This window comes from Lathamus discolor, chromosome 5 (assembly GCF_037157495.1).
Source record: "Lathamus discolor isolate bLatDis1 chromosome 5, bLatDis1.hap1, whole genome shotgun sequence".
Taxonomy (NCBI): domain Eukaryota; kingdom Metazoa; phylum Chordata; class Aves; order Psittaciformes; family Psittacidae; genus Lathamus; species Lathamus discolor.
Window position 1 is genome coordinate 112493506 of NC_088888.1, and position 22582 is coordinate 112516087.

Here is a 22582-nt window from a genome sequence, read left to right on the forward strand (position 1 = left end):
ACCCATTGCTCTTTCCTTCTCTGTTTCAGAGTAACAGGATCTTTCCAATTGTGAGGCATTTTGGTTACTGGCTTTTTGTATAATAGTAACAACAAAACCTGGATTTTTTTAGCTCTTATTTCTAATGGGCGGCAGGTTTTTATACAGCGTTTTGATCTGATCTCCTACTGTTGTCACAGAGACACTAATAATTATTTTGTATTGAATTAGGCAGTGCTTCTTCAGCTTGACTTTGCAGTTGGTGGATTTTCTTAAACACCTCCCCAGATACAGCAATGTGGATCTCTGGAAGAGTATCTTTCCTGTAGCTGCTGGTAGAATGAGGATTCTTATATGGTTTTCCAGAGCAGACATTGTATAAATTCTGTATACATTTAATAACTGGCCATGTGTAGATGCAAGTGGTGTAGGCTGATCTTTGCTTCAGGAAGACCTGTATAATGCGTTTCCATTGACATAATGAAATCTGCATTTAAAGGAATTGGTTGCAGGCTCCTGCTCATGGAAACTGGGATGGGGGGAAAAACTCATGATTCTTGCTTTTAACCTCATCACCAAAAAGGCTGAGAGTTAGAACATGTAAGGTGCAAGTGGAAACCAAAAATGAATGTACATTTTCCTACATGGCACTTTGAAATTTTTGGTTGCATTTGCCAACTCAAAGATTCTTGCTTTTAACCTCATCACCAAAAAGGCTGAGAGTTAGAACATGTAAGGTGCAAGTGGAAACCAAAAATGAATGTACATTTTCCTACATGGCACTTTGAAATTTTTGGTTGCATTTGCCAACTCAAAAATACTTGCTTGAAATTGTTCTTCAGCCACCTAATCCTTATTGATGCTTGAATCTCAAAACCCATAAGTAATTGGCAACTTTAGTGTGATTATGCTGAATGAAAGCATAAAGCAGTGCCCTCAAGATACTGAGCTATTGTATGGTATGTGCACAAGAACCCTCAAATTCGGAGTCAGAGCTGGCTCCAGCACACGCTGGAAAACATACAGTACTTCTTGCTCAGTCTCATTCATCTAGGCTTGTGATGAGAACTTGTAAAACCTGTCAGGGGTACTTTGTCGTCATCACTATCCTTTGCAAGGAGCCCTTGTGTCACTACAATCGGAATAATCTCTTTTTTCTTATATACTCAAAGTAACAAAGGCAATTCATATTCTTATTTGTGATACATTTAATGCTGGTAACCCAAATGGAATAGGATGCAAAGTGAAAGCTTACTCAGATTGTCAGCTTCAAGTCATGTTTTCTTAAGTAGCAATTCATACCCTTAAGCAGTTGTTAGCCTGCTGTTCCTGGAGGCACTGATGACCTGCATTAAATCAGGTTTTGTTCCTCCTTCCTGGCTTTCATGAGCCCCGGCAGGTACTGGTGCAGAGAATGGCCAGCTGCCCAAAGAGTCCCACTACTGCTGTTCTTGAAGAAAAGAAGAAATGCCTAAGCTAGAGGTGAAAAGACAGTGTTTGTGCTTCCCTGCCCTTAATCTTGAACAGTTCTTTTGACGTGACATTGAAAATGAAATCCCTTTGTGATGGTAGGGGTGTGCATCAGCCATGAGGTGTGAAGAGCACAGGTTTGACAAGGCTGCCTGCTGCTTGGGCTCTGTTCCTTTGGCTAGGATGTCGTATGTCCAGCTCCAAATGTAGCTATAGATTTGTCTGTATACTGTTGATAGTTTCTTGGCATCAACAGCACATAAGACTTTGTGGTGAGTATTCTCATGTCTTTTAATCAGACTTACTCCAAAATTGTCACTAGCTCCTAACCATCTTCTGTCTTGCTTTAGTTGCCATTGCACTCTGTGCAGCGCAGTGATGTATAAAGCCATAGTCAGAGAAACAAGTTCCTGACAGCTGGGCACAGTATTGTTAAAATACTAATAAAAAAAGCAAACAAACTTTTTTTGCCGGACTAGCAATGTCCCTGAAGCTGGTCAGATGTTTCCAGCTTGGCTTGCACATCCCAGCTGCATGCAGGATGAGTAACTTCAGGATGTCCTCACATGTATCCACTGCAGTTTTTTTCTCACTGATTACCTTACTAGGACAAGTAGACCCAAACCATGTCTTCAAGTATCAACAAGACTCCCTCATGAGTCTTCATTAAGCTTCAGTAATTTTTCTTATTAATCTTGGAGGCTAAAAAATGTTGACCTTTGATTAATGAACATCTTTCTTCTGTTTTTGTTTCTCACTGTGGGAACAATGTGCTGGAAAAAGAAATAAGGAATAAAATCCTAATTCATGCTTCAGTGGTGCCACTTTCTCATATGTTGCCTTCATTCTCTGGTACAGATGAAAGGAACTCCTGTTCTTTGTGTCTTTTTTCTACCGCACAGTGATGAGTGGGGACACTGCTGCATCATTGTTGTGGGCAAATAATGACTTACAGGGAAAGCTGCCAGAGAAAATTGATTTTTTTAACTGTTCTTTCCACAGTTTATCAAGTTAGGACTACTCCTTGATTTTTATAGGATTCCCATTGGTCTCAAGATCTATCCATAACCATCTGCCTGCAAATTATTTGCAAATCCCCGTACTCCCAGCACTGCAGAAGAGCATTGCCACACCAAGGAACAGTGAGAGGTTTGAAATAGGCTGTGCTAGGAGTGAGCTTGGTAGATCTCTAAATACAGGAATACATACTGTACTTATTTCCAGATTGTATTGCTGGCCAGTTTTTGGAGTTTAAGGAGGTTTTTTTTTTCCCTCCACTTGGGGTTTCACAAGCAGCTGTTAAGCTGCTGTGTTAAGAATCGATACCCTACAGTATTTGGTGAGTCTCAGGCCAGTCAACAAAAGGTTTGAGCCCCTGAGCTCCTAGTGACTTCAGTGACACCATTGGCAGCATAAAGGATGGGCACCTGTCTGTATCTTTAAGTTCTGCAGTTCTGGCCTTTTTTGGTTTGAAGGTGGATGATGGGGGGTAAGTAAAGGCAGGACTGGCCTCACCTTCTGTGCCCTGTGTAGGGGATAGAGTGGGCATGGCATGCAGTGCAATAGTGGTCCAGCACAGTGCATTGGGTACCAAGACTTCCCTGGGAAGAGGAGAGGCTGTAGCTGGGCATTCTTCAGAGCTGCTGCTTTGGTGCTGGGGAGCGTCTTTGCTGCTCTCTCTCCATGGCTGGGTGCAGAGGCACAGAAATATCCTGAAAGCACTGGGCAAATGGCTTCCTCGTTTTCAGTCAGTAGTCAAGTGCAGTGGTTCTAGAAGAGAAAGTATTATATCATAATTTATATTGCTTCTTAATGGCTTGTTAAAAATTTAGCTTCCTTGGTTACTCAGTAGAATGCAGGCCTTTGCATGACAGAGCACCATACAAAATGCAGTTAAGCTGCTGAGTAATTGCTGCTGAAGTTGGCCACAGCTGCTGCACATGCCAGGGGAATGCTTTCTAACTCCTTTGTGGCTGGCTTGTTTTCTTTGCATCCTTGCAGCAAGGGGAGGATGCTGACACTAGTGGAGAGCAAGGACCAAGGGACACATAATGAAATTGGCATTGCTCTCATGGGAATCTTGGAAGCAGTCATGAACGCTGAAGGGTGCATCACTTGATGCATCCTGGGCATTGCTTGTCTGCTGTGAGATGCGTTTATGTTATAAGTGCTTTGCAGTCAGTATCTTCGTGATCGGTTTGTTTATGGGTTAAAAACACGGAAGTACAGCGTGGTTGAAGACTTGCATAATTTTGGACTGTTGTGTGGCAGTGTAGGGTTTCCTGAGCATACTTAAAGCTTCAGAGCTCTGGAAAAACCAGCTGCCAAGTGTTTTTGTGGTTGTTTGGGATTTTTTTGGTTTGTGGTTTTGGTTTCTTTTTTTGGTGTTGGTGGTGGGTTTTTTTGAGAGGGCTTGCTTTGTTGTCAGAAAATAAATACAGGTTTTGTTGGAAGAGTGCTTCCTATGAATGTGTGTTGGAGAAGAGCATGCTAGCTACAGAACTCTTATGATTTGATTCACTGTCATTAAGTACAGACATGGATTACTTTAAATAAGCATTTTGAATATAATAGAACTAAAAAATGGTGCCTATCTAATAAAAATAGATGCATGGTGTATTGTGGGGGGAGGGCGAATCTAACTCTGTATGAAATGTGTTTTAAATTAATACAAGGTGTTCTAGTTTGTTGGCTTCTCCTGAGGGAGTTTATGCTGAAGAAAACCCCAGACAACCAAGAAACCTCTCAAACCAGTAAGTGGTTTCACTGTTTTAGACCCCTGTGTATTTCAGTTGCTCTTGGACTCTGTGTTGTCAGAGAATGTTGAGAATGCAGAGCTGGTTACTGTGTTCTGCTCTCTAAAGTTAATTTTTTTATTTTATGTTACTTTTTTTGTAGGCTCGAAATGTGAACACGGGTGAGCTGGCAGCAATTAAAGTAATAAAACTAGAACCAGGTAAGTGTTACTTAACTGTACAGGCCGTGGAAACAAAATATTTTTGTGCCTAAAATACAGTTGTACAAAATTGAGTCCTTATTGAAAGAAGGGACAATTTTTTGCTTTTTAAATGGGGACAAAATACACTTCTAAAAAACCCTAAGCATGACAAGCAAGATGTAAGGGGAAAAAATGTAGTTGGAAAACAGTTAAAGGGAAGATGATTAGAATTTCAGAATGTTGGGTATTTTGGTCTTAAAGTACTATGTTTTCATTTGATGTGATACAAAACCCTGTATAGAGCAAAAGAAAAGAGGAAGGCAGCAAGGCAGAAAAGGACTTACCTGGAGAGAGCGTAGAGAGAGAAATGAGAAGGAAGGGTGAAATAATAGCTGAGCACTAGTAACTGGGAGATGAGTACATTTCCTGAAATTCTCTTAGAGACTTTGGTTAAGACTCACTGTATGCTAGAGGTGCACTCAAGCTGTGCTGATGTTGTGATTTCACAAAATACATGTGCGCTATAGATACCAGCCTGCAATTTCTGTTCTGTCACTATGGCTAGCCTTGTTGAATTACAGTGCAGTTATCTGGGAAGTAAAATGTCCAGACTTCCTGCTTAACTTGTAACTGTTTGTGCTCCATTTCAAGATGTAGTGGGAGCTAATGCAGGAAACAAACTAGTGTGTTACCTAGGTTGTGCTTGGAGAATTGTGCTGTGTGATTTAGCTGAGCCGTGAACAGAGCCTGGGGATGCACTGCAGCTGGGATAACTTGCCCTCAGGCTGTGCTGATGGGAATAACAACTGGTATCTTGCAGTTAAATATTTTTGGCAGCCTTTGGATGCTAAAGAAAGTGCACAAGAGAATGCACTTCAGCTACCCTCTGCTTGCTCAGTGAGCTCAGTGTGTCTCTGTAGCTGTTGCTTCCAGTTGTGGTAGAGGCTTGACTCAGCCTCAAACAGGCAGCTTCCACATTCCACAGCTGTGGCACTGGCTTTCTTTGCAAGTTTTGCCAACTAGGGGAGAGTGTGAAGATTAAGGGTTGATAATGTTTAGGCACTTCCTATAAAGTTGGTGCTAACTGAATATTAATATTATGCTAATTTAATAATACCCGGGCCAAATAATGGAGAAAACTTGTCCTTTCACAGAGGAAAATGCTTTCTAGTTTGCTCTTCAGCGTTTGCATATTTGCAGGTCTAGCCATCAGCAAAATACCATGGATAGTAGACAGCCTGTTGTGATGTTAATTTGCAGCATGTGGTTTGAGATTTGCTATCAGTTAAAAAAAACACATGTGAATATCAGATTTCTGGTTTAGAAAGTACCACATGGATAGGTCACCAGTATGTTGATGTCTTGGGAGAAACATAAAATGTGTTTTCTTAGGTAATAGTTCTTTTGGAAGCTGTTGTCAATTAACAGCTGTATTTGAGAAGTGATTTTTTGGGTTGCAACAACTCATAAATGTGAACCTAGTGTCTGTGTTCAACTTTCTAGACAATAGCTTTGGCTTCTGGTTTAAAAGCTCTTTTGAGTTATGCTGAAGTGTGCTACAGCAGTACACCTAAAGGAGAATTTTGACATGTTGAAATTTCATGTTCCACACCTCCCCCCCACCCCCCTTGCTTAAAGAGTCTTTGAAGTTATTCATTAAGTTAAATGGTTATTTTAGGCCTTCAGGCTTACTTTACCTATGAAGTCCTTGAGTGGCAATTCCTTAGTGGGAATGACTTTGGTTTTGTGAACCTTGTATGTCTAGTAACTAAACAAACTTCATAAGAACTTTGTAAATAATATACCTAACTGGCTACTATGTGCCCTTATGGCCTAAGACATTTCAGAGGAGTCCCTCTGTTGCAGTTCAGTGTCTCAAAAGAGCACTTGACATGTATTTCCTAATTAAAAATGCTGTGAAATATCTGTTTCTGTCATTCTCTTACATTTGGTATTTGTCATCTTTTCTTTTTAACTTTCCTATAAAACCCCTGCCTGACACTCCCAAACCAAAAATGTCTCTGGCCTTTCAATTTCATACATGATTTTCTCAGCATACAAATCTGGTAAGAACCTTTTTTAGAAGGACAGGGACAATGGAGGTACCAAATAGTAAATGTGGTAAATGCCACATCTGTGTCAGTGTTTTATCTGGACATACGCAGTCTGTAAATTCATGTGCTTACCAAGTTTACCAAGGAGTCGCAGCAGCAGCCTACTATTGAATGGGGCTTTTTGCTCAGGAAGATGATCTAATGGGTGTTGGACATGTGGCCAAAAATAGCAAAGTTTTTAAGAACCTGGGCTATTGACAGGACATATGCAGATGGACGCAGTTGGGTCTCGGGGGGGGAAATAAAGACTTTAGGAAGAGCTATGACCAGAAAGAGCTATGACCAGAGGTGTCATATAGCAGATGTGAGGTCTGTCTGGCCCAGAATGAAACTTCTTAAGAATGTAGGTGCTTATTGCTAAGGCCTTGCTAATAAATACTGATTTACAGCTGCTTTTTATGCCTGTGAAACATGCAGATAATTAATTTTAATTACTCAAAATGTTTATTTTATAAGCTTGTACTGAAGGTCTAGTTGAGGTGTGGGTATGAACCAGGCTAATGAAAATATTCATTCTTCTGCTTTTCAGGAGAAGATTTTGCTGTTGTACAGCAGGAAATCATTATGATGAAAGACTGTAAACATCCAAACATTGTTGCTTATTTTGGCAGCTATCTCAGGTACAGTTTGTTTCTTTTGCTCGCTTAAAAATACCTTTCTATCTCCTTGTAGAGAATGGGTCTGTAAGGTGACTTAGGCAAAACTTAATTTACCAGATAAGTATTATCGACTTGTATATATTATTTTTTTTTTAATTTACTTTAAAATCTGTTCTGTTTACTGCAGTGTCTGTCTAGAAATTGTTTCTCTTTGCACAGTCTTTCAGTGACCATGTGGTCATGTGTCCTTGGAAATGAGTTGTCATTTAAAAGCTTTGAATTTAATACATGAATGGACAAGTATGAAGAATCTGTGTATATAGTGTCTTTTAAATGTTTCAATAAAATGTCTCTTAAATTTGCAAAACTGGGAGGTGTAAGTGTTGTATAATACAGAGTTCTCAGAAATGTTCTAACTCTTGTCATATAAAGTTAAGAACTCAAAACTGAATGATATGGACAAATAAGGAGGGGAAAAGACAGTTGGTTTTTTTCCTTGCTCAAGAGTAGTAGTGCCGTGTTAAGCTCTAAGGACAATTTCATATTGAAATACCTTAGAATGTAAACTGTGCAGCCTTTAAAAACCCCGCTGGTGATTTGTGGTTTGGTTTTGTTTTAAAATCGAGAAATGATTGATATTTAAACTCTTATCTTTTTTTTTTCTCTTGTGCTGTAGAGTTGTTTAGAACACAGTATATGTAGATTGTTCTGTCTCATTCTTTTGTGTAATTCCTTTTGTAAGATACTATGCTTGACTTTGTAAAAAGTAAACTCCATACAAAGCCTCATTATTGAGAAGGTTGATAGGTAGTTTCTAATAACATTTGCTATTATAATTCTTTCTAATACATCCTGACAAATGTTTTATGCTAGATATAGCAATTGCTTAGTATTCAAGGACTAGAACTTTTAATGCTGCATTTTGTGAACCTTGTGTCGTAATTTTAGGCATATCATGAAATGTAATCAAAAGCTTGTAAAAGAATCTAAAAAGTCATGATGCTCTTTATGGCAGAGGCTTCTTGTTCCTGTCAGATATTTGCGTATCTTCTGTCTGCATGGGAACAGCATAGGTGAGACATGGTAGCTCTGTGGATTCCCTATCCCTGGCAGTGTTCAAAGCCAGATTGGATGGGGCTTGGAGCAACCTGGTAGAAGGTGTCCCTGCCTGTGGCAGTGGGTTGGAACTGGATGAGCTTTAAGGTCCCTTCCAACCCAAACCATTCTACAGTTCTATGGGTCTGTGTGTGTTGTGAAGGTTGCTAGACACTCTTCATAATAGGAAGATACCACACTGAGTTACTCATGGCAACTCCAGATGAAACTCTCCATGATGGCTATCTGCTGCAGCCCAAAGCTCTTCAGCAATATAGGCCAAGTGCTTTTGGTTTGGGCATGGAAAGATATAGGAAGTATTTTCACATAAAAAAATCTTGGTACATTAAAGCCTTTCAACAAAAAAATTACCATCTTTGAAGCAGGAATTTAGGGCACAATTTGGCTCTTGTATTTGGAGTGCATCTCATCTTTTATTTTTAAAAATCCTGTCAAATGTGACCAAGTTATCTTGTAAAATGCTGAATTTCTTTTACATTCCTTCTGGATCAGAGCTTAGGAAATACAGTTACTGTTTCTTTTCTAGCCATCAGTGCCTGATTTGGTGTACGTTTGCAGAGCTAGAGAAAAGCTAACGTGCTCTCTGGCTTGCTTAGGGAGCTGTTGTTGGATGTTACTTGTTTTGCTCTGGTATGAGCTGGGACAGGATGTTGAAATGGCGAGTGTGGAGCACTTTGTGGTGCTTTTGGTGACCGTGATGCTGAACGCCTGCATAGTTGGAGCAAACTAAAATTGGACAAGTTGAGTGTGCCAGAACTTGGAGGCAGTGTTGGGGGAGTGAGAACATCCTGGGAATAAATGCTAGACAAGCTGAGGTCTCATGCAGAAGCTTAGCAAACCTGGGGAGTTTCTTCTTCCTGTCTCTTTAATTCAGTGTCCCCAGTAGCTCTGAATGCTCACTGAAATGATGTTTTATCACTGGTGGGGTTCACTGCATCTTTCTTGGTACTTGTGAGCTTTTTGTCTGATGAGTGAAAGTATTGCATACTGACAGTTGTGATTCAGGTCAATAGAATTTGTGTTTTGAATTATATTCGCTTTATAGTCATTTAGAAGGTCTGTAATGGAAAAGCTGGTCATATTAGTCCTTCACAGACATAGCTTAGTGTGGAGCATGAAGGAAGTTTCCAAGAGTAAATGTATTTTCAGGAGAAGATTAAGTGGAAGGTATGAGAATGAAGAGGAAAGTAAGCCATTGACTAGCCCATTAGAGGAACACCATCTGCATGCTATGCTGAGTGAGGCCTGGAGTGTGTGATAGTGTACTGCTTACATTTTTGTATATACATGTGCAGGAGGGGATCAAAGTCTGAACATAAAACCAACAAGCCATGCTGTTCTGGCATCCCATACCTTGAAGGGTGTTTGTCTTGGCAGCTTGAATGCTTTTTATTAACACTGAGCTGGTATGTGAGCTGCATTATGTGCAAGTTTGTGTGGGTGTGTATACAGATAGTGTGTGTACATGTAGGGTCTTGGCACTCCAAACTAGGAGTGGCTGCATTTCAGTTTTGAATGTTTAAGGTTAATCTGAAGGTTAACATAAACTGTATATTGCTTCCTTCTGTGCAGTACTGGCATGCTGCTTCTTGTGCATGGACAGTCAATTCTTAATACTGCTTCATACCCTAAAGTCATATTAAAGTTTTTGAGAATTTGTTGAGTTACCAGTCTGTCTGACAGCTGCATGCAGATTGTCAAGTGGTGAAGTTTGCAAGGGATCTAATGATCCAATACCTAAAGTGGGCCTACAAGAAGTCTGGAGAGAGAATTTTGCAAGGGTATGTAGGAGCAGTACAAGGGGAAATGCCTTTAAACTGACAGAGGGGAGATTTAGATTAGACATTAGGAAGAAGTTCTTCCCTGTGAGGGTGGTGAGGCCCTGGCACAGGGTGCCCAGAGAAGCTGTGACTACTTCATCCCTGGCAGTGTTCAAGGCCAGTTTGGACGGGGCTTGGAGCAACCTGATCTAGTGGAAGGGGTCCCTGCCTGTGTTAGGATGTTGGAACTGGATGAGCTTTAAGGTCCCTTCCAACCCAAACCATTCTATGATCTCCTAAAGGCAGTTTTTAGGAGTTCCCATGTTGTGGTGGTTGAGCTTCTTAAATGGATGCTACATATCTGAAAGTTATATGGCTGGGATCATATGGTGTCCCACCTTCCTGTTGCACCTCCTTAATCTTCCTCCCAACCTCAAAGCCTGCCTTTCTTTTGGGAAGAGAGCATCTTTTTGTGTGTTAAGGTGTGATGACTTTATTTGTACCTGTCTGCAGTAGTGGGAAGGAAGTTGTGTCAGCATTTTCTTGATGTCTGGCATTATCTGGTGTGTTCCACAAAACTGAAAGACATTGTTATAAACCTTTTCAGAAGACAGAAGAAAGTAGTAAGTGAGGAACAGCAGAGGGGTAGGGCTGGGACTCTGCAGTGATGTTGAAGTTACCCAGAGCTGTATTTCTAACATATGAACTTCTGACCAGTATGTGATGGTTCCATTTGTGTTTGTTTCTGGAGGTGAGATTATTTGCATTGTAGAAGCACTGTCTTACCAGCTACTTCTTCAGTCAAAGTGGGAACACATTGCTTAGTATTAACTAATAAAAAGCTGTTTCTGATGACTTCTTAAGATTTCATGCACAGAGACTGTGAACAAACACTTTTGCATTCAGCTTTCCTGAATTTTTTTGGATTGAAACAGTGCCTCTTCTCATGATGCTGTGTTCAGGCTGGGGGTGCTTTTTCTTTAAAAAAAGTTTTCCTCCTGTCTCAGGGTATCAAAATCTACCTTTCTAGACCCAGAATTAATCTTATGGAAAATAAAGTATATATTTTGGCACTTTTTTGTGCCCTTGCTTGGTCCCCTTCTCCTTGTGTAGTGCTTCTCATTTATTTGAACAACTGAATAGCTGTCTGACCTTTTGTTTTCTAAGTATCTTTCAATGCTAAGAACAGTAAGAAAAATACCATCATCCCATACTTGGCACTTATCAGCCTATTGTGCTCCACTCTTTGCTTTTGTTTACATAGGGATTTTTCAACAGCCTTGCTCTTAAGTTATGGACACTAAATAGTACTGTTTATCCTGTCTCTGTTTTGTTTGCTGTGCTCACCATATGCTCTGCAGACAGACAACTGTATACACTTACTGCTGATTACATGGATCTTCACCTGTCTCAGAGCACTTAGACACAGTAATAAAAGGATAGATAGGGAATTAAAAATGCAGTCTTCTTTCTTCCTTTTCTGTAGAGCTTTTCCACACTGGGAAGTTAATGCCAGTAAGCCAAGGTGTGAATTACAATACTTACCTACTTCCTGTTTCTTTGTGGGTGCTCTGCTGCTGTCCCAAGCCTGGTGGAGTGCTCCTGGCTTTTTTCCACTTCTGTACTGTGCTGCTGTTGGCATCAAACAGGATGCAGCCACATGGGAAAGAGTGGCCTTCATGAGCCCAGTGCCTCCAAAAGTGTCCCTGAGTCCTGATAATTGTGCAGGATAAACAAGGGGCTTGTGAATGTCTGTCTCTTCAGTGCTTCTTTCTCACTCGTGTCCCTGTTGCCATTGTTAATTCTGTTTTCTTTCACAGGTGGCCATACTGCCTCTGTGTCTCACTTTATCAGTTATTTCAGTGGAAAGACTTCATATTATTTCAAGCAATGGCTTAATTAACTCCTAGAAACGTATGGAGTTAACAGCCAGGGACCCCCATTGCTTCAAACCCCTGTAATGCCTGGACAATATCTTTCCCATCACTAGAGGAAGCAGCCAGGATATAGCTTGGTGGACCATGTAGACTACGGACATAAAAGGGGAGGACATCCAAGACAGTTCTTCCTTGTAACGGCAGCTATTCTAGCTGTTACCTGTTGGTCAGAAATACTTGCAATTTGCAGCTCAGGAAGTAGGCTCAGCACTTACACCATTGCCTTGGAAAACACTTCCATGGATGTTGGCCACAAGAATGTTTCAGTTATGCTGAACAGAACCTTATGAATGCAAGAAATCCAAGATCAGGGCTCATGGGCAAGCTGCAGAACAGTCACCAGTCTTTCCTTTGGTTGTCCTGTGTCCCAGTCTGGTGATTGTATGTGATCTTTCCTGCATGTTTCGATGGTCAAAAATGTTTAGGCAAGTCCTAGATTTCCAGCTCTCCAAAATACTTTCCTGCAGCTGCCTGTGGTACATCTGTCTTACCAGTGAAAAATACCAAGCAAAAGTAGAATTCAGTGTCCATAATGGAAGATACCTTTGAATCCTTCAGCCTGTTGTCTGTTCTTGGAGAGCACTTTTTATGGAGATACAGTGAGTCAAACTGATAACCTTAGTAAGAGGATCTAAAGAACTTTCCCTCTGACTCCTGCCACCAAAAGTATCCATAGGTATTTTTAACAGAAGAGTCACTTAGCTACACCATGGGTTCCACTCTGCTTAACTTTGACTAAAGCACTAGAGTTTCACTCCATTTGTTGAGAGATATTCCTACAGCTTTTTGTTTGGGGTTCCTTTTTTTTGTTTGTTTGTTTGAATTCCTCTGCTCGGAAAAAAAGTGGGAGAGAAGTGAAAATGAGGAAGAAATATGAACCCACATCTGTTTGGTTTCTCCTCAGTAAAAAGATAATTCATTTTCATAGTAAGTATTGAAAAATCAGTGTGCACTAATACTGTTCCTATTACTCCAATAAACCCTCAAATATTTTAAGTATTTCATTAGCTACTCTTTTGACAGTGAATTATCATGTCAAGTTTAAGTTATATTCCTTATTTGACTTGTACTTTGCATAATACAAAGCTTTATGTTGTGCTTTACAATATTTGAGTCTTCTGACATTTACAGGTGCTATTTTCAAATCTGACAGCTAATGAATGGTTTTGTTCACTTTTTAGACGAGACAAGCTATGGATATGCATGGAGTTTTGTGGAGGTGGCTCTCTACAGGATATTTATCATGGTATGTCAAGACTAATTCCTCAGAATCTAAGTAAAGCTTATTTTTGAAAAAGGGAGATGATGACAGTGTTTTGTAATCAGAGAGGAGGAATCCTAGGTGTGGTTTCCATAGTAATCCATTGAAGGTAAATTTTAGTTTATGTATTGTACAATGGTTTAGATTTGGTTTTTGAAACAAAATTAGCTGTAGTGGGTTTTTATTTTGATAAGCAGAAGTTACTCCATGCAGTAACCATCACTACTGTGTACCCAGCACCACTGTTTCAAAAGTAAAATCAGACTAGTTCATTGTAAAAATATATGTTATATCCTGATGTGCTTTCTTAGTTCATAGCCATTTTATTTCTGAGCTTTTGAACTTTGCTTTACTATAATCTGTAGCATTGTCTATGGATACCTAGACTGGTTAGCACAGATGCTTTTGTCCTTGGTAAGCAGTGATCTTTGATAGATTTGTATAGCAGTAGTGCCACAATGGCTTTTTATTTTTGGGGTTTTTTTTAGTGCTGCATGCATGACATGTGAAAAGCAAAGGTGTGATCTGTATTTGCTTTAGGTTTAGGTGCAATGAGTGGTCAAAGAAACGAGCTGTGTATGCATCTGTTGCATAAAGAGGATCAGTCAGTTGCTACTTTTCAAGAGACAAAGTCAGTTTTGAGGGATTTTATTGCCCTGGAATTAAGATTTGCTTAGGAAAAGAGTATGCTGTGAGTAATGGCCCTGTAGTTCTCAGGTAATGTTTTTCAAACTGGAAATCTATCCATATTTTAAATTGTGAAGATGTTATATGTTAGTATCTTTATTTTTCTCTTACATGCGAACAGTTTGTATATCTTATATTTAACTTGGATGCAGTTAAAACAAGGCACCAGTTGGCAAGTTCACACCATGCTTACAGTGTAGTCATTTGAGTTTGGTCTCATTGACCCTTTACATCTTTGCTAGAGTTGGTAGAAGCATCGTGTTTAATAGGCTTTGTTATGTGGAACACCTGTAGAGTAGGAAATGAGCTCATGCCTCATAAATGCCTGAACAGATGTCATACAGGAGCAGTTTCCTGTTGCAGCTGATTTTTGTCTTCACTGCCAATAGGGTGGAAGGTTCTTTCCTGATCTTAATTGCAATCCAGAAGATCTTGCTCTGATTAACCTAAAGGCTTCTGTAATCTTAAGTCATTTAAGTTAATCAGAATTAAATTTCACAGACATATGTACTTAGAAATAGGTACTCTGGCTGGTAATATATTTTGTTTTACGTGCATTTGAAGTTTTACTTTCAGAAAAAGGAAGATAGATCTACCATCAACACCTCTTTCAAAGATGTGTGCTGCACGATAGTAATTTATGTTATGGTTGTGGGTTTTGTAGAAGCTGAGCAGTTAGGTACTTAAATCTCGTTTCATTTTTAATGCCCTGATAGTTCAGTTTCCTTTGAGAAACCCCATCAAACTATTGTATTTATTTTCTCTGCAAAACCAGAGAAGCTTGCAGTGAGAACTGCATTTCCTGGTCTTAAAATCCTTTAATTTCAGGATCAAAGTCCAGTGAATGGGGTCAAGTCACAGGCCATTCCTCACTTGTTATTCAGTGTTTGGTTTATGGAGTTGTTCAGAATTTAATTGCTTTCCTTTAAGAGACTTGAGTGAAGTGGGACACTAGAGGTAAACTCCTTTCCTTGGGAAGCTGCTGAGCCTGCTCAGGGGGAGAGTTTGAGAAGGTGTGTGGTGTGGCAGGCCCAGGAGCAACGGCTGGTAGCTCATGCAGCAAAGAGTTGAAAAGCTTGAGAGCAGGTCTCATGGCTGCAGAGAGAGCAGGTGGGAAGGACGGAAGGAGAGAGCAGGTCACAAATAGTAGAAGGAACTTCCTAGGGCTCAAATGGGACTGAGCAGAGTTTGCTGCAGCTCTGAGTCACTGGGTTGGGAGTCCAGCCCAGCACAGGACATGTGGGTTTGTGCAAGGGAAAGAGTTGTGATTAAATCACCGCTTCTGTTTCTTTTTCCTCTTAATTAGAGATTTATGTATGGAGGAAGTTAGTGGTTTCCATTCCAATGGACTACACATTTTTGAGTTTAATAAATGTTTGGTGGTGCTCAATCTGGGGGAAAGCCTAAGCACATTTATTCAAGACTTCTAGTGTAAGGTCCTATCAGTGTGAACGGAAGTCATTGCATTATGGCTTTGGGATGGGCAGTATCTTACCTGATTTTGAGAGAATATTTTTTTTTCCCTTCCATTTCAGTGACTGGACCACTTTCAGAACAGCAGATTGCCTATGTTAGCAGAGAAACACTACAGGTAGTATCCTCGCAGGTTCTTGTGGTTGACTTTTACATTAAAAGCATTAAAAACTAAAAATAAATGCTACAGAAGTGTGAGATGCCATGGAGGTACAGTGTTTGGGTGGCTTAGCATTTTTCTCAGACTTCTGAAGATGCTCTGTATAATGGCCTAGAACTGGTTTGCATAATTGCATAACCTTAAATTACCCTGGATCATGTAAAGAAAAATCATCATCTTTCTGCTGTGGGTTGTTTTTTTTTTTTTGGTGGTGGTTTTGTTTTACTTTTTTTAAGAGGGGCAGCAGCATATTTATTATTTCATGGTTTGGTACCAATTAGTTATTGCAAGTTTGAAGGAAAATTTAAAGACTGTTTTGCATATCTGATAGGAAAAAAAGTAAAATTGCCTGTGTACTTAAGATGTTCAGGTTAGTCACCAGCCTCTCCTCATTGAATGTGCTAGCTTTCATTTCTTCTTTCCTAAATTAAAGGCTCAGTTCACCAGTAAGGCTTAATCAGAAATGGCTTTTTAAGTGGATGTTGTCTTTCCATGTGAGAGCAGTTCTTGGCTTCTAGTGAATGCAAATCTGTTGAATGCCATCAGTTTAGAGCTGCTGCCTCTCTCAAACGCTCCCAAGACAGCTCTGTCCCCAAGCCAGCTGCCTTGTATGTCACTTGCCATCACCCTATGCTATGCCAGAGACTGCTGACATCTAATTTACAGGACGTGTTTTTTTTCCTTACAGTGAAGATGTGACATTGGGAGTGTTTTGGGTTTTGAACCTTTAAACCCTTTTGCTGTTACATAATCATAGGATGGTTTGGGTTGGAAGGGACCTTAAGATCATGTAGTTCCAACCTCCCTACCACAGGCAGAGACACTTTCCACTAGACCAGGTTGCTGCAAGCCCCATCCAGCCTGGCCTTGAACACTGCCAGTGATGGGGCAGCCACACCTTCTCTTGGCAACCTGTGCCAGGGCCTCACCACCCTCGCAGGGAATAGCTTCCTAATAATCTCATCTAAATTTCCCCTCATTCAGTTTAAAGCTTTGTTCTGTCACTACAGGTCCTTGACAAAAGTCCCTCTCCAGATTTCTTGTAGGCCCCCTTTAAGTATTGAAGCTAAATAGCTTGTCGCCATCTTTCTTATAAGCCCTCTTTAAGTACTGAAAGGCTGCAATGAGATCTCCCCACAGCCTTCTCTTCTCCAGGCTGAACAACGCAAGTCTCTCAGCCTTACTTCATAGGAGAGGTGTTCCAGCCCTTTGGTCATCGTCTGGAATGGAATTCATGAAATCATTATTTGTGTGTGAAGATTTTTTTGTTAGTATGCATAAATTGCTTGTGAGAAGGAAATCAGCTATTTTGTGTTTTCTAAGTGTTACCCATTTTTGCATATTTTAAAGTTGTCTAACTACGTGTTTATAATACTCTGACCAAATATAATGTATACAGTTTGTCATATCTTGTGCTTATAATGCAGCAGTCACTTTTCCTAGTTAGAAGTCTGAGAATATAAGCCGTATGTCCATCGATAATGGTAAATGTTAATTTTGCCATCAGTTTCCATCAATCAAGAGTTTCACTTGAATGCCTAAAGCTGATGCTTGATCCTGATATTCAGAAGCCCATTAAATGGTCTGTTTTCAAAAAAACCCACTTGCTGTCAGTTCTGGTTGGAATTACTGAGGCTGATTCTGAAAATATAGGTCCTTTTAAGTATGACCTTTAAAGTACCTACCTCCAGGCATTCATGGTGACCTCATTCTTAGAGGGCAGTGGTAAAAATGAGTGTTTTGGCTCTCTGTGCCAGTAGCATCCAGAGATTTAAATGTGAGGAGCGTACATGGTACTGTTCTAGCTAGTTCCAGTCCTTGCAATGGTCTGGTGGATGTTTTGATTCATTACACTCTGTACCAAAAACAAATCTAGTGCAATTTTTTTGGTCTGCATGCATGCCTGCAGTGAGGACTATGAAAAACCATTGGACCAGCTGGCTATTGTTAGTTGCTTCCTTCAGAGAAACAGGTTAAAACAACAGTAAGTGAGGTGGTTTTTAGTTTATTTTAGGAGTTAAAGTTTCATAACTGCTAAGCAGTTCAGCTACACTGCATTCTGTTTTTCATGAACTGACAAAAATATACTCCAAAAATATATCTTCAGTGGTATTGTTGTCTACTTGTACAATTTTGCTCACTTGAAAATCTCAAGTACCAAGTCGTGTAAGTAATTTACTTATTTATTCTGTTGGTATATTTAGGACTAGCCACAAAAAGGCTGACAATTGGAAACAATCTTATTTTATTTTTGCAGACAGCTCCATGATGTCTTGCATAAGCTGGCAAACTCCCAATAAATCTTGTCTTGACATGGATATCTGACATGAAAATGTAGTGTTTATGTTCATGACCTCAGAGTGAGGAAGATGTTTACATGTTGTTTTACCCAGGAAGAGAATTTTAGAGATAAGCCTGGAGTGTCAGAGGTGACATGCTCTGTGATTTGTCATGCAGAAATTTGGTTTCATAGAATTCTTCCAGTATTTAGACTTAGAGTTTCTAATTTCCAAGTTCTGAAATGCTTTGATAACTGTCATCGAGACCCAGAGAGACTGCTTAATGCTTCTGCAGAAATCCATGAATTGAACTCCTGTGTTAGACCTGAAGCTCTGCCTGTTAGCATGCTTCTAGACTTAATTGGAATATGTAATGATATAGGAGATAAGTGCAGTTATGATAACTACTTATACTAGCACTAGTTATCCAGTGATCTGACTGCTGAATAGCAGACTATCAGGCAATTTAAAAGTAATTAAATTGATCTAGAAAGGTGAGGGATACCATGTCCAGAGGAGAACTTGGTCAGGGAATGCTTTTCTTACAGCAGATGTGGTGGTTGGTATTCTTCACATCTATCCTGTGTTTTAGATACTATGCTACTACATATATTGAATTTGCATATAGAGTTTGAATATGCTGAAATGTAATAGTATTCGTCAGTGAGTCATTAAAATAATTGAATTGGATCCTGAATATGTCTTGTAATTAAGTAAGAAATGTATGTGATGAAAAATACTGGACTAAATTATTATCTGAATATTTTATGCAGGGACTGTATTACCTTCACAGTAAAGGAAAAATGCACAGAGATATAAAGGTAAGTGAAAACTGAAGGGAATTCTCATGTTTCTAAAATAGGCTTTATCACCTCTAGTGTGCCTTTACTGTTCTGTATCTATTTTAGGGATATTTTAAAAAATTGTAGTTTTTTCTGTCTATTAGAATAAAATAGAATTTTCTTCCCAAGGGAAGGAAAAAAAAATTTCTTCAAATGCATACATTGAAATGGTTTGTTCTTATAATTGGAGCCAAACGTACTATTAATTTAAACCAATGATATAAAATGTAGGCATGAATCAGTGTCCAGAGCAGTGTGTGTTCACATGGCTGTAAGAGTGTGCTCTATGCAAGAGAAAAGGTTTGGTCTTTCCCCCACCTTTCCAAGAAGCTTGATGGAGCTTTCAAAGCTTCTGTTTTAAAGCTTCTCTTTGAGCCAACTGGTGAGCAGAGATGTTGCTCTGGTTTCTTACTGCTTTTCTTGGTGAGCAGATTGCAGGCCAATCTGCAGTTCTGGATGGCTCTTTGAGGCTACTTCTGTCTCCTTGCATGCTAAAATTAGACAAGGTACGGCAAATCAGGCTCTTAACACTGGCTTACTTAAACCTTCATCTTAAAGTTGAATCAAAGCTATCTTGTTCTGGCTCTGACACTCTTGAGTTTCTTTCTAGAGCTTCTTGTCGACTTTTTTCCCTGAAATTTTACTTCCTACTCTTTGCGTTTCAAAACTCTTCCTTGCTCAGACTGCAGCTTAAACTTGACATGCTTTCTCCTGGAAATCTAACAGTAAATTGCCATATTCTTGTGTGTGGGGGTTGGTTTTGTTTGCTTTGTTTGGTTTGTTTTCAGAGTAAGGATGCGGTGTACATAGTGGCTCCAACTGCAGAAGCCTTAATGCAGCCTGATTCTAAGTTTTCTCATTGACTGCAGAAGGATATTTGGGGGTTTGAGCAGTCATAAAAAGTCATTTCTGAATGAAAGATTACTTTGGCACAAAAATTGAATATTATAGCATGCAAAAAATGGTGCTTGTAAGGATACAGTGCATAGATACTAGTTTATAAACAAAGCTGTGCTGATAAAACATGCTTACAGTGGTTACATTGAGAATTTGTTATATTTAAAAAAGGCATTTCTCATTGGTGTGGAAAAATGCAGTCTTCATCTGGAGATCCCCTGACTATTGAATTATGTTTGCTTTCCTCTGTAGCTAAGTTATGTATTTAGAGTATGTGTTCTGTTAGTTTTGAAAGGTGAAAAAAGTCGAGAGCATGCTAACTGGACTGTCACAGTGTTTACAAAGCTCTGTTTGTCAGGCTTGTTAACTATATTTGTGCAACATTTGCCAAAATAATGTGCACTTTACTGCAGGCCTGACTTTTCCTTCTCCCTGAAAAACCATAACCTGTAAAAACATGGGGTTTTGGAGGCCCGTCTATGCTGCCCTTCTATCTAATTTATGGGGCGTAGCTGTCATTAGGAGCCAGCTCCAGCCTTCACTCAGTTCAACCTGTACTTGGTTTCAGTCTTTAAATCAGGTTTGTTCTCAGTCCTTTTACATCATGACATTTTAGTACCGATTACATCTTTGGGTTAGTTTTGATTATTGAGCTGAAGTGAATGGTGCATACACAGCAGCTGATTCTTCAACTCTAGCACTAACAATCTGTTGCATAAGGACGGAAATAGTTTTTCTAAACACTTGAATATCAAGGCAAGTCCTTAAGGCTATAGTTGTAATTATCATGGCTCTCAAACAAGACAAAACCAGCTCCTACATATGAAAAGAAAATCACTTCCTCTTTGACCTTTAGAGTTCCTATTTCCTTTCAGTCAGTGTAAATAGAAGAAAGTAAGAATTCATCAGCATAGTCAAATAATCATATTCTGCTTTTTGAAAGAGGTTTTGTGTGCAACGGATACTGTGTAGTACCATAGGCTAAAGAGTACTAGCTAAAAATGAACGAGAAACCCTGTATATCCCATATTCTTTATATGACGGAATGGCAACTTGCTAATTTCACAACTGTTTCCTTGGTAAAGCTGCACGTCTTGAACATGTGTTCCTTTGTTTGTCTTTGACCAAGATCTCACATAATTATGTTTTAATACAGTAGCAATCTGCATGTTTTAATTCAAGTGTGCTTACTTTTTTCTTTAAAGGGAGCAAACATCCTTTTAACGGATAACGGACATGTAAAATTAGGTGAGTCAATGCAGTTTAGTGTTAATAACAGATTTTTATGTGCTCGAAGAAGCAGTCTCCTGTGTTTTGTTTAATGGTGTAGTGGTTCATGTAAAGAATTAGTGGACATCAGAATTCTTTTTCTCCTGCTGGTAACATCTTGACTGTGCCATCCAGTTAGTATCTGAGGAGTAATTGGAGTAGTTTTGGAACACTGAGGCAAAACACTTTCTAATGTATAAGGCAGATAAAAGTCAAATCACAGGTTTTTAGAAATTTTTAATGTACCATTAGAAATTTTTATCAAAATGTCCTTTGAAAGGTATCTGAAAGAATCTTTTGGATAATAATAAATAAAATAATAAATTATTTTATCATATTAAAGCACTGCATGTAACTCCTAAGACTTCTGTGCAAGCCTGATCCTTCTAGATCAGGCTTGCACAGAAGAAACATGCTCCTGTGTTGATGAGGGGCATGTTTGTGTGCAGCCTGCATACTTGGCAGTTGACTGAGAGGAGCTGACCGATGGTATCTGAGATAGACCAAGTTTCCATTATTTGCTTTTGTTATTAATTTTTTAAGTATTTCCAGTATATTTAAGAAACTCACAGTGGGGAAACCAAACTTACACTCATTAACAATTAATGAGCTACACAGTAGTTATTAACTGACATTTTTGTTTTGTTTTTGTTTTCTGAATAGCTGATTTTGGAGTATCTGCACAGATAACAGCTACAATTGCCAAAAGGAAATCATTCATTGGCACCCCATATTGGTAACTGTGTTTTACTTGGCCATTAATATAATCATAACGTAGTAATGTTGAAAAACCGTGATAAAAGCATGCTATGTCACTTTCTGGGTAGACTAATCACTAAAGGCTGCATCCGTCTTTCTAGTGATTGTATCTGTGTTACTTATGCTAAATCCTGAATTAGCTGAGTATCAGAGAAAATGTTCTAATGCTTTGAAAAATTGGATGTCCATGTGTTGCCATCACTATTGACTAATGTATCTCAGTTCAGTCCAACTTAAAAACTGTAAACAATTTTGCTTGGTTTTAACTCTGATCTTTAATTATTTTCTCTTTTTTTTTTTTCCTGATTTTTCCATTTTGGTGTTTTGTGTTTCATCCCTTCCACCATAGCTGCATTTTTTCTGCAGCTCTTCAGTTGATAATGAGTTTCATTTTCTGTCTCCACATATTCTTTAGGCCACTTGTGAAATGCTTCCTCTGAGCAGATTTCTTGCCCCCCTCCCCCTGCTCCTTATTTGCCTAAACTGATTGAATTAAGATGTACGTTTCTAGTCTATTTGTATTGCATCTTTATTCTTTCTTCATTAAACTAGTCTGTCTGATTTAATTTCTAAAGTTCAGCATTTGATTTTCTCCTCTTTGTACTGAAGTGGTTGTTCCCTTGAGGTAAATGACACAACGTTCTTCACTCTAAAATAGTGCTTTTGTGGTATGTTTCCCAGAATGATATTCAAAATCCTGTTGTCTGACAGTATGGTAGGTACAAGATAAAAATGCATGTAAGACATCCCCCTCCTTCAAGTATTTGGTCTTGAAATGGTCAAGCACAGCATTTTTAGCATTCTTCTGCAGTGTAAGTAATGCTAAGGCATGGATTGACTTCCCTTTCAGAATAACACAAACACCCATAAGTCATGACTGTGTAACTGGCTTGTGTCTGAGTGACTTTAGTCCTGGCCTGTATCACTGTTTAACTTCCAAATCGTGCCAGGCTTCTCAAATGACGTGCCATAACCCTGAACAGTAACCTTGAAGACATTGTATAGGTTAAACGCTAGTGAAAAGCATCAGTTTTAGTTTGCG

The 22582-nt window shown here is 39.3% G+C and overlaps 1 protein-coding gene across 6 annotated transcripts in view; it reads left to right on the plus strand.

Annotated features, from left to right (window-relative positions):
* The window catches only part of MAP4K3 (mitogen-activated protein kinase kinase kinase kinase 3), an 81418-nt gene that overhangs the window by 5740 nt on the left and 53096 nt on the right, over nt 1-22582 (plus strand). For 3 of the 6 annotated variants that reach the window (XM_065682105.1, XM_065682106.1, XM_065682108.1), the window contains exons 1-3: nt 18509-18594; nt 20718-20760; nt 21445-21517. In XM_065682105.1, the coding sequence (XP_065538177.1) occupies nt 18541-18594; nt 20718-20760; nt 21445-21517 (170 nt within the window). In that variant the 5' untranslated portion in view covers nt 18509-18540. Of the gene's footprint in view, nt 1-4347; nt 4406-7030; nt 7122-13094; nt 13160-15396; nt 15453-18508; nt 18595-20717; nt 20761-21444; nt 21518-22582 lie in introns of those variants that run through there. The other 3 variants (XM_065682109.1, XM_065682110.1, XM_065682107.1) reach the window with 2 other exon arrangements.